Source organism: Ostrea edulis, chromosome 9 (genome assembly GCF_947568905.1).
Source record: "Ostrea edulis chromosome 9, xbOstEdul1.1, whole genome shotgun sequence".
Classification (NCBI taxonomy): Eukaryota; Metazoa; Mollusca; class Bivalvia; order Ostreida; family Ostreidae; genus Ostrea; species Ostrea edulis.
In genome coordinates, this window is record NC_079172.1 from 64,007,459 (window position 1) to 64,020,537 (window position 13,079).

General features: G+C 35.5%; 1 protein-coding gene across 4 annotated transcripts in view; it reads left to right on the top strand.

The window, feature by feature from the left end:
- LOC125659754 (protein timeless-like) overlaps positions 1-12,732 on the top strand; it is a 31,295-nt gene extending 18,563 nt beyond the window's left edge. For 2 of the 4 annotated variants that reach the window (XM_048891525.2, XM_048891526.2), the window contains exons 16-23: positions 478-593; positions 1,042-1,225; positions 1,729-1,851; positions 3,639-3,822; positions 4,021-4,083; positions 4,447-4,647; positions 5,418-5,517; positions 8,287-12,732. In XM_048891525.2, the coding sequence (XP_048747482.2) occupies positions 478-593; positions 1,042-1,225; positions 1,729-1,851; positions 3,639-3,822; positions 4,021-4,083; positions 4,447-4,647; positions 5,418-5,517; positions 8,287-8,431 (1,116 nt within the window). In that variant the 3' untranslated portion in view covers positions 8,432-12,732. The remainder of the gene's footprint in view (positions 1-477; positions 594-1,041; positions 1,226-1,728; positions 1,852-3,638; positions 3,823-4,020; positions 4,084-4,446; positions 4,648-5,417; positions 5,518-8,286) is intronic. The other 2 variants (XM_048891527.2, XM_056149885.1) reach the window with 1 other exon arrangement.
- Positions 12,733-13,079: the final 347 nt, after the last annotated feature.

Genomic DNA, 13,079 nt, shown 5'->3' on the forward strand with positions numbered 1-13,079 from the left:
TTTTGATTAAATCTACAGGATGTAGTGTTTTAATTAAATCTACAGGGTGTGGTATTTTGATTAAATCTACAGGTTGTAGTGTTTTAATTAAATCTACAGGATGTAGTGTTTTAATTAATTCTACAGGGTGTAGTATTTTGATTAAATCTACAGGGTATAGTATTTTGATTAAATCTACAGGATGTAGTGTTTTAATTAAATCTACAGGGTGTGGTATTTTGATTAAATCTACAGGGTGTAGTGTTTTAATTAAATCTACAGGATGTAGTGTTTTAATTAATTCTACAGGGTGTAGTATTTTGATTAAATCTACAGGGTGTAGTATTTTGATTAATTCTACAGGGTGTAGTATTTTGATATGACTCAATGTAGAGTTCTAGTGGGTGATCCATTCACAGACTGCTCCCATTCAATATATTACCTGCTTCATTCATTTCCCCATTTTCTGATGATTGACAGTGTTCATTTCGTTTCCAGGAGAAGAATGATTTGATTGAATTCATCCTGCAGAAGTTTATGGTGGAGGCAGAACACAATCCCTTTACCTGTGCTCTACAACTGTTCGGAGAAATGCCTGTCAAAGGCGAGGAAGGGTACGTAAAATCTCGCATTGCCTTGTATGTTAAGGAGATTCAGATCACTAGCTTGAAATTTTTGTAGGACTGTATTTTTGTTTGATTGGCTCTTGTCAATTTATATCTGAGAGGACATTTTTAGGAGTGATTACTACTGCAGTATAAAAAAGTACATGAGCAACAGCAATTACTGTGAGAAATTAATTCTTTAATTTGATATATGTGATCATGCAAATTTTAGGGAAAAACAAAATCTCGAAGGTATTAGAGGGTGTACTCTCATTGATTCACATCCAAATGCTAATCTCTTCACATAATGTTGAATATCTACGGTATTTATTGCTCGTTGCAATTTTGAAAATGTCTCTGAATTCTGTAAGAGTTCATCTTGCTCTTTTGAGCTCTCCTTTCATCATTCTGTGGACTGTAAGGAGAGTCTGTATCTTTATTTGATTTTCATTTATAGAAAACTTGAGGAAGATCAGGATGAGGAGAATATTGAGGAGGAGGTGGAGGAGGATGCAGAGGAGATGAAGAAGGAGAAGGACATTTTACTGATGTTGTACACGGAGCTGATGGGTCAGCCTGGGGTGATGGGGGCCATCTCAAACAAACTGGAGGAGTTTGGTATCAAGAAATCGGAGAAACAGGTGACTCATATTAACCATGATAAAACACACGAAAGGTGAATGTATTGTCAGATATATACTACATACTTCTCCGGCAGGTGTGATCAGTCAACAGGGGATGCTTACGTACTCTTCCTAGATCCCTGATTCCACCTCTGGTGTGTACAGGGGTCCGTGTTTGCCCATCTCTCTATTTTGTATTCTTTATAAGAGTTATGGGATTGATCACTGTTCATTATCTTCACCTTTATAAAGTTATGGGATTGATCACTGTTCCTTATCTTCGCTGTGTTTTTATCTTCACTGTTTCACACTACAACCAAATGAATATTCTATTAACGTGCAATCATACATGTACATGGTACGGTTCTTTGATTAGGGTGCCATTTTACAGATTCTTAAGAACTCTACACTCTTGCTCTCGCTATTTTCACCGAGCTCGCACAGAAAACCCGAATCATTTGACGAGAGACGCTTTTAACACACAGCAGAATGTCTGTATAGACTGTGGTGGTGTTTTTCAGATCTCAGAGGACCTGAAAGAGTTGGATTGGTTGACAGATGAAGGAAATGAAGAATCAGAGGTCAGTGGGTCACCAAGGGTCAAAGGTCAAGTCCCACCTCCATCCCGTAATTTGTCAGAGAAGGTCAGTAAATGTGCAGATGAAACATTTCATCTGATATATTGACGAGTGTAGTGTATTAGGACAGGGGTAACCCAGCTAGCTAGAGGTGATGAGGTCAATATTTTTTTTTTTTGCTGGCTTACTAGCCTCACCCAATATACCAAAACCTGAATCATTTCACCTATTTAAGGCTGATGTTTAAAAAATTGCATCTGAAGATGATAAAATTGCTTTTAAAAGTATCGCAATGGTGCATAAGGAAGCAGATAAGGAGAAAGAAAGATAACTCTGACATGACACATAAAAACGAGGAGGGGGGGGGGGGGGGGGGGGGGGGGTCTAGATCGCAGACTGGTACACTTATTATTTTAAATATTTTACATGAATAATTGAAATCATTAATAAGTTACATACAAATCCTTCAAAATGAATGAAAGATAACAAACTATATGATTACTTTCAATCAGTTTTTACCTGGCTAGCTGAAAATAGATGATATTACGTATCCCACTTGTCGGATGATAAACAGTAAATAAATATGAATGTGCAATACTTTAAGTTGGATTGGTAAAGTGTTTGAAACAAAAGGTAATTTCGTTTTTCTTTACAATGAATGGTCTGTATTAATGCTTTCTGAGGTATCTATTAGATTTATACCAGTATAGCTTACACTAGCAATGATACCCATGCCTTATTGACCTCATACTAGTGCTAGAAATAGCTGGAAAAGTCTTTTTCCTATCTGCCGTATTAACATGAAAATTTTTCTCAGAAAGTGGTTAAAAATAAGCCTTTTGACTTATATTCCACATCGACCATATTTACGAAATTGCGATAAGTCATTGTCAGTAGATTACCAATATTTTCCAAAACAAAGCAAAAGCGAATATACAAGGTGAAGACAATTAAGTTGATGATACACAGGTACGTGAAACAAGTCAAAAAACTGACATGGAGAAAGGACAATTTCGTGAAAGTAGTAGTAAAAAAGAATTTGGGTGAGATATGGTTGATTTTCTGTATTAGTGGCAGATTTTAAATAAATATCTGATTTAAATAAACAAATGTTTTTTTGCAATCAGTATGTTTCTTCTCTAGAAAAGCTTTTCGAAAAATTAGTTTTATGTTAGATCATTACAAATTTTGTGTACCATTAAATACATGCGGTATTAGCATTTCCAAAGAGTAACAGCTATTTAACGATGATAGAAGATTTAAGTACCAATATATTGAATATATTTGTGAAGATTTTACTTGGAAATTCTTCCAACAAAAATTTAGCCGGAATGAACTCGTAGGAAAACGGCTTTCAGATGTAGGAGTGTGAGGTGTATATGGAGGGTGGGGACGTTAGCTGCGGCTCACAAAGGCTACGCCTGTAGTTATGAAATAACATAAATTCTGAGTGTGTGACTCGGGGTGCAGGCTTGGAGTGTGTAACATGTTCTTGATTCTCATATGAAGTTTGATTTCACTAGAAAATTGATACTTTTTGCTATGTTACTGCTGCAGTTTTCCTTTATGGCAAATTTAGTAAATGAGGTTTGCCGCTGTTAAGACCAATCAATAATGTTAAATGTGATTACATCATCATACACAAGTGACATTTCTGAAGTGAAATAGCATAAGGTATAACAGAAAAATTGTAATAAAGAGAAAAATATCAAAACTGGTTGGTATCAAATCTGTACCTGTTATGGGAAAAGATATTGCATGAATGGTATTTTCTGTGTATTAATTACAAAAGTTCCAGATTCTGTTTTTATGAATAAACTAGTTAGTGAGTATTATTACAACTGTATTGATAGGGAGATGTATCACTCGAGGAGTCGGATATGGATGACAGTCCGCCCATGAGTGTTCCCAAGCAGGATGACCTCAGTGATTCAGAGGTCATCACGCACTGTGTTAAAAAACTCAGAGAATCCAATAATGATGTGCATTTGAGATGGTTACAAAGGCAATTCTGTGAAGCAGCTTATGCCAAGTTTGGTGAGTTTTCCTCCTTGAAAAAATGATTAGCTTGTCCATGTTCATATATTACTTTTTCCTGCTGCCTTTCAAAGAGAGATAATTAAGAAGTGCAGAAAATAAGATTTAGGAGCTGTCAGAAACTTTTTTCAGTTATTGGCTGTGAAATGACAGGTGTTTTAATGAATTCCCATTATATTTGATCCAAATTGTTTGTAGCATTGTCGATGAGCAGCCTTGATAAAATAGAAACAGAGGAACCAGTGGCACGATACCATGCCAGTAAGTCTTTACATTATATAGCTAAATACCATACCATTATTACATACCATTGTTACATCATACCATTGTTACATCATACCATTATTACATCACCATACCATTACATCACCATACCATTATTGCATCATACCATTATTACATCATACCATTAAATGAGTACATGTAGTTAGATATCATACCATTAAGTCAATATATCTAGTAGGACCAGCATTATTTATTATCAGTCACTGATTATTTAAGTAGCACAGAAAAAAATTAATCTGCATGTATGTAGAGGTTTTGTAAGTTAGGGAAACCAGTGAAAGAAAATGAAAGTATCTGCCCCATAGTGCTGTATAATGAAGTTCCTTTTGTTTTTGACAGTTCAGAACAAGTCCTTCCCCATAGTGCTGTATAATGAAGAACAAGAAGAACTCATGCACAATCCGTACTTTGAAACATTACTTCAGTTCCTCGGGCTTCACATGCCAGAGGATGTTGGTCTTGTGTTTCCCAGAATTCCTCACTTCTGGACGATACAAAATCTGGTGGAGAAAGCCAGTCAGATTGGCGATCTTACTGAAGGTATGGTATACAGTGTGAAGTGGTGTACACCATACAGCGGTAAATCAACCAAGAGTTGAGAATACAATTTTAAGAGAAATAATATATTTAGCCAAGTTGCATAGCAAATCTCGGCTTTTAAATTGGCGAAGGATGGGTGTCCAGTCGGGTGGGTGGGCGGCATCCACAATTGGCTTGTCCGGTCTCTAACTTTTATACTGTTTTGTGCATCTTTGTGAGACTTACATAACATGATCACATCCAAAAGAGGAAGGTTCCTATTTATTTTGAGGTCCAAAGGTCAAGGTCACTTTGTCACTAAATGCCATAGATTTGAGCTTGTCCGGTCTCTAACTTTCATACTACTTGTGCATCTTTGATATTTTGATCACATCCAAAAGAGGAAAGTTCCTATTTATTATCGAAGGTCAAGGTTTCTTTTTCACTATATACTGTAGATTTGAGCTTGCCTCTAACTTTTTTACATGTACTTGCTGGTGCATGTTTATCAGACTTCAAATCCTGATGACATTCAAGATTCATGTTGCTTTTGAAATCTAAATGTCAAGGTCATTATCATACTAAATACCTATTACAGCCATTTAAAGCTTCATACTTATAAACTATATTAAATACGTGCATGTTTTTACTTTGTGAATGCAAGCGTGCATAATTTTCCAAACTGCAACTCGGCCATACGCGTCTTTGATGCATTTTAGCGATTTTTTGAGTTCAAATCTTGATGTGTAATGAATGATCACTAAATCTGAAGCGTTACCTGTACATTTCAGAACAACTTAAATTTGATCCTGTGAAGTTGAAAGAAGAAAGAGAAATGACAGAAATTCCATACCAGTTCAAAATAGAGGGCAAGGATGACATCACGTTCGAGTAAGTGTATCCGCTGCGTTGTTTTAATTTTTGTCTGTTGTACACATGTATCACATTTTGTTGCACCCTTACTTTTTTATGGTTTCTTATCATATATCCCCCCCCCCCCCTTTCTAAATGTTAAAATCTCTATTGACGTCAGATAGCTAGAACCTCCCCTTTTTAAGTTTTTCATGTTGTAAATGGGTCAGTATTCTTCCAGACAGCGGTTTTATCGGTGTATCACGGTACACCCGTACAGGGAGTGGAGAAAAGTATCCAAAGAGATGTGTTTGTGACAGAAAGGCCTCTAAGCAGAGGTTTGAATGAGCAAAATTTGTTCAAATTTTCAAGAATACTGTTAAGTTGCTTTACGCTTTTCATTGTTTTGTTTTGAAATTGAGATACTGCTTTTCCTTGAATGCACATGCAGATGAGTTACTGAGAACGTGGAAATGCCTGTTTGGTTTGGCTTTACTATTAATTGGCATATAGAGGGCTTTCTCGACCATTGTTCTCACTATTCACACAGAGTGAAAGTTACGACAGAGAAACAGACCTAGAACAAATCCAACACTTCACACACATTCAAATGAAACTGAAATATGTTTACATTCTATGAAAATCTCTCTCCCTCTCTCTCTCTGGAATAGTGAAAAATCTCTCTCTCTCTCTCTCTCTCTCTCTCTCTCTCTCTCTCTCTCTGGAATAGTGAAAAATCTCTCTCTCTCTCTCTCTCTCTCTCTCTCTCTGGAATAGTGAAAAATATCTCTCTCTCTCTCTCTCTCTCTCTCTCTCTGGAATAATAAAAAAGAACATGGAGGGGATCATCATGTACAACCATTTCAAGTCGCAGGCAAAGATGTCAAAATATACAGGATATGTATCCACAGGATATAAGGATTCAGAAAATTTAAAGTAACCATATATTGGATCTATTAATAAAGGGTTACTTAGAAATCATTCTGATCAAAATTCTCTCGAAACGAACTCGTTGAAAGAGGATGTTAGAATATGATAGCCTGAGGTCGATAGATTTTAAATATAAGGATGTTAACTGGGTCTCTAACTGGTCAGAGTAGAACTGGGCAGTTGTGGTTCTGTTGTTCTGCTAATGGACTTGGTCAGAAATAGTCTGTAAATTATAGGATATTGTAGAAAAATGACCCCTCAACATATCGATTTCCTGTGTGGGAACGATTTCATTTTCTTTAATCCTTCTTTAAAGTATCACCTTCCAGAGTTAATTTTTAGATTTGACAAGTTTGGTCACTCATCACCTTCCTGTGTTAATTTGTAGATTGCAGATAGCAAGATATTGAAATTTATTTATAAATGTATACACATAAGGAATCGAGTAGAAAATAACCAAATCAAGACTGTAATTGTATCATGATTGACGTATCGTTTCATCCCTTCTGATGACCATGGTCTCATCACCTTATGGGCAGATGGACATTGGTCTCAACACAGGTATACTGTAGGGGCGGTGACTAAAACTGAAGTTGGGATTACTAAACCAATACAGACAGTTAATTTAGTGTCCCCTTGCTTTGGGTGATCAGCTGCACTGGATTGGTATTGCGGTAGATGTCTGTGTTCTGCTTTTCTGAGTAGTTTTGATAATAACATGATGTTTTGGTGCTGCTCTATATATCTTAAGAAATAAATTTAAATTTTGAAAATACATGAGGGTATTGACTGTAACGCTTCACGTCGGCCTACTTTATGAAGTGTGTTAGCGCTTCTTGACAAGTACGCCAGCGAGAAGTGTGGCGGTTCATACCCTCATGTATTTTCAAAGTTTATATTTTATATTTACATTCTACTTTCATTTTTATCAGATTTCCCAGCCGATAAAATAGACGCACTGTTTTTATGCACAAATCGTATATGATCAATGTCCACAGAGTGTGTGGCTTGTTACCAGGGTATTAGGTGCCACCACAATATTTAATCGCTACCACAGCATTTAATGACTACCACCACAATATGCAATAGCTACCACCACAATATTTAATTGCTACCACAGCATTTGATAACTACCACCACAATATGCAATAGCTACCACCACAATATCTAAAGACACTTGCTGAAAATAAATTTTTCTACCTCATTTTGAAGACTGCGAATTTTTGAATTTTAACATTTTTACAGTTTTTGACAAAATTGGGACATGCTTGAAAGTTTCCTGACTGTAGCATGTATGTTGATACTTCTTTACCAACATGATGTACCAATATTTCTTGACATCTTCATATGAATGAAATATTCTCGAGTGGGACGTTGAACAGTATACAATCAATCAATGTGTCAGAAAAGTTTAAGTAATTACAGTGTCTTTATTTGGAAAATCTCCGAAAACAAATTCCCAGTAAACACTAATAATTTGATCAACTTGACTTCATTCAGTTTGTAATGTTGCTATTTTTACACATTTTGCAAATTTATTCACATTTTCCATAGAAATGTTTGAAAATAGAGAAGTTTGATATGTTTGTTGCAAGTGTCTTTAATGGTTACCACAGTATTTTATGGCTATTTGTTTTTGTTGTATACAGTATTTTGTTCTGAAATAGATATGCAGTAAATCTCCAATCAGGGTAAAGTCTTTGTTATATTCAAGGATAACGAACCTAACTCCATTCATCGGTAGAGATTTCACTCAAACACCCATGTACAATGTATGCTAGTATTTTCATTACACCAGATTTACATCACTTTATCTGCATTCTTCAATGGTTAAGATGAATGAATATTTCTGATATGAAATATCTTCATTATTTACAGAAAATTACGAAAGATCCCAGATTCCGTGTGGATGAACATGATCGAGCATTACAACAGAAATGCTGGAAAAGAAACAAACGGTGAAATCCTGAACAAAAACATGGATTCGTTCAGCGAGTCACGCCACCAGATTGTACCATTCTGATAAAGCCTATTGTAGGCTGTCGTAAGAAACACTCTGTTTTTTTGTCTTTGGAAGGGATCAATATAGATGTACCAGTCTGATATCAGCATGGTACATTTCTAGTTAATGACTACTAAAGGATGATATCTGCATGGTACATTTCTAGTTAATGAAGATATCTGCATGGTACATTTCTAGTTAATGACTACTGAATGAAGATATTCCCATGGTACATTGTAGTTAATGACCACTAAAGAATGATATCCAAATGATGCATTTCTAGTTAATGGCTACTAAAGGAAGATGTCGGGGTCATGATCTGAAACAGAGACCTGGCATTTTACCTGAAAATCAAACAGACTGAAAATAATAGTAGGTCGATCTGAAATGTTAAAACAGATGTTGGGTTTTGTTTATTATTGTTATATTGCCTCAGTGTTTGAATATCATTTTTCATATGATGGAAAACTATTATATACACATTATCACTTGTATTTATTCATCCATGGTTTTGTCATTTGTATTTTAAATTGTCACAGTATATTATTTTACTTTTAAGGTGCTTCATTTTGTGTCTTGGAAACAAAATTTTTACCACGAGTATACTGTCCGTAAAATATCAGAAGGGACGGTACAGATACATATTGTTTCTATGGTTACCCCGTCTGAAATGTCTCAATGCAATGTGTAAAGGAGTTCTGTCATATATACACATCATCGACGGGTCTCATTTAAATTTCATTAGAGTACTCCAGATTTGCAAGTTAAACAAGGACAAAAAAAATCATGTCAGTTTATTTTTTTTCTTTTCTAGAGTCGTTCATTTAAGCATCTTGACGGGCAGCAATATATTTTGTTCATTCTATGCTGTTATGGAAGACGGCTGGTTATGTTTAACATCCTTGTACTGTATGTGCTGTTATTAAAATGTCTGAGTTCAGGATAAGTGTGAAACATGGTAGATCCGACTCCCTAACTCGCTCTATTATAATGCATACTGAGTAATACATATGGAAGGAAATGTTTTTAGATATGATAGAAATATCAATTTCAAGTTATTACAATGAGATTTTGTTTACATTATTTACAAATATGCCACGTACTGGTTAAATTTGTACCATATGACATCATAATACACCAGTTTCGAGATACATCTGAGTTATTTCCCTTTGGAGAACTCTCGTGCATGATAATAGGGCACGAAACAATTTGTTTACATATTCATCACTGCATAAGTGAATCTGCTCATTAAGTTTCTTATACTCGATTTCATCACTCGAATTTGACTGATGCACAAACTAAGTAAATGATAAGTATTCAGCGGGTAATTAAATACATGGAATTCTTATATCAAGTTATTTCATTGCTTATACGTATTATGTCCAGGATATTACTTGCAAATAATATGATACTGTTTTTATGTTTCCACTTTAGTAAAATATGTCTTTCGATAGTAGTTTGTATTACCTACATTCAAATATATAAAGATAAGCTGCTTTTAATACATTTTATTGTCTTCCTCACTGACTGCAGGTCCACTCTGTCCCTCCTAGGCATTCAAAGTTCCACTAAATGCACCTCCTACACAAAAGAGCTCTTATCTCGAAACTGGCGTATTGACTTATAGTAAGCCTCCACAATTATTCATAACATTAGTCTGTAAAGTGGTACAATGTTTCTGGGTGTTAACTGGCCCCATGAAGTTTTATGAATGTCGATGACTACTCATTAGATGAAATTGTTTTCAGCACACTATACATTTGAATTGTAGAATTTTTGTGTAAAATTTACCAGAAGGGTGAGGAGTAATATGTCCTAATGAGACATATTTTTGTGAATGCATTTAAATGCATCTAATGTATTTAAAAGGACTCTATTTGATAACAGACAACCTTTCTTCTTTCTTTCTTTTAGTGGGGGGATGGGGTTGCATAAAACTTTAAATTGTAGAGCAGTCAAGTTGTTGCATAAGAGATAATGCCCAATACATTTTCACATATTTTTAGGGGCATCACGTTTAATTCTAAGGTGTAAGGATGACTGTCAAATTTGGGGCCAAATTGTGTCCTTATCATGCATAGCTCTTTTGAGAAATTTTCTGGAGCATTAAAACAATGGCATATTTTTGTCATGATCACTGTATATATATATATATACTTCTCCAGCAAGTTATTCATTGCTTGGAAAGTGTTTTCCTTGACAAGGGCATATTTGTTAATTTTTTGTTAAATGGAGATATATTTTAATCTGTGTTGATGACATATTGTGTGTACTGTGTATGTTAGATGTACTCTGTTGTTCAGTCGTTGATGCAGTCCTTTGTTATCTGTTGTAAGGCTATGTAATTGACTGTTGTGCAGAGAGTTATGTCCCCTAGTGGTGGAGCTGAAAGATCAGTTTGCATTCTGTCAGTCTGTCCATCCTTTTGTCACAACTTAGTTTTCCAGACTTTTTTTCATCATGCTAGCTGAAATTTGTAATGTGGTAATACCACAGTAAGTTTACAGATCAAGTTCAAGTTCATCATGATTCATTATTTATGAAACTTTGTGCGAAATATAGTTTTCTGGACTTTTTGCCACTGTGTTTTGCTTTAGGAATCTGGAATTTGAAATGTGGTTACGTAATGAGTTGACAGATCAAGTTTCACTTTTGTTATAGTTGACTTATTCTGATGAAAATTGTAAAATATAGTTTCATCATTGAAAGAATTTCTTGGAAGTTTTGTTTTCTGGACCATTTTAGCTCACCTGAGTTGAAAGCTCATTTGAGCTTTTCTGATTACGTTTTGTCCGCCATCTGTCTATCTGTACGTAAACTTTAAAAATAAATTTTGACTTCATTTCTAGAATCACAAGTCAATTTCAGTCCGACTTGGCAAAATTGTTCTTTGGGAAAGGGGATTCAAGCTTGTTCATATGAAGGGCATTGGTCCCTCCAAAGGGTAGATGATCAATGAAAGGCCAAAATAGGGTGGGTGTCAGTTAAAAATCTTCTCAAAAGGCGCTGGGCTAGAAAATTTGAAATTTAATTGAAAGTCTCTTGACAATTGATGCAGATTGAAGTTTGTTCAATTCATAACCCCAAGGTTAGGATGATGCCACAGTAGAGATCAGATTTTGCATGGGATATGTAACAAAAAGCTCTAAAATCTTTTCAAGAACAACAGGTCTGTGATTAGTCCTATTGATATGCAAGATTCCCAAGGTAGTGTGGATTCAATGTGATCACAATGGGATACCAAAGTTTTATTTAGAAATAGGCAGACAATAAAAACAAATTGTTCTCAAGAGCAGCAGGAGCATTCTAAATCGGAACAAAATGGAAGCAATCCTTGGATGTGTTGATTCAAGTTTTCCCCCCAGATTGTTAATTTGGAAGTCCATGTGCCTTGTGGATCAATTTGAAAATTTCAAGATCTCCGGGGTAAGGGTAGGGGTTCTGTCGCCAGGGCAAAAGTATACATCTGTTTTTGCTTTTCCTAAATGTGCATTTAGTTTTTTGTATACAGTGTCAGCTGATTGAAAGGCTTTCAAAGGATTAAGACAATATTCGTTATGATACCCCACCATGGAACCAAAACCCCTACCCCTGGGATCATGCAATTTATGATACCCGCTCCTTCCAAATATCTGTTTAGTTTGAATTGGGTATCAATAGCATTATCAAAGATGTTATTTCAATGTTTTACAATTGAAATTTCATAAGGGGAGTAATGCGGAGTATTATTCGCAGGAGCCTCGACTTGGGATCGGTAGGAATACGAACTTTTACTAGTGTGTTAAGAATCAACACATCTGTTTGTTGTTGTTTTGCTTTTTCATGAAAATATCTCTTCATTTTTTTTTTTTAAGTTCTGTATCGCATTGAATTCACCGTAAGAATGACTGTTTCATCTAACACTTGAACGTTTCGTACATTGTGAGAACGACTGTTACATTTACTTTACTTCACCTTGCATGAGAACGGCTGTTACATTTACTGGATTTGAACGTGACAACGGCTGTTACATTGGACTTTACTGTGAGAACATTTCTTTTAACATCTAGTATCACTACGAAGTACCGGCCGTCCTGGACTTCACATTAAACAATTGTTTTCATCTGTTGGAAAATGTATTCCAAACGTTTCTGCAGATCTGATGATGGAGAATTATGATAAATGGCATTATGTATATGTAAATTTCCATGTGTTTGCTCCACATGTGGCTATTTACAATGTGTTTTTTATAAATTGAGTAATATTGAAGTTTTATGTCTTGTCAAATGATGTTCATCACGTGTTCTTCATTGTATCATCTCAATAAACATTTAAATAATAAATATTTTCTTTCTCTGCTGATTGGACTAGTATGAACGCACTGTCGGGGATGAAGACCCCTAAACAGTTCAGGTTGGTTGATTGTATATTGTTTAACGTCCTTCTCGAGAATTTTTCGCTCACATGGAGACGTCACCAATACCCGTTAAGGGCTACAAAACTGAGGCCAATGCTCTGCGCTTACGGCTTTTTAGCAGGGACTTGATTGTGACATACCGTTTGTGACACGGGGTCTCGGTTTTCACGGTCTCAATCAATTATTAACTTTCCGAGGCGGGCTGGTTTAGGTCGCCTGAGTCGCTGGGGTGACCTATTCCTATATTTAAGTCATTCGTTAACAATTGAACTG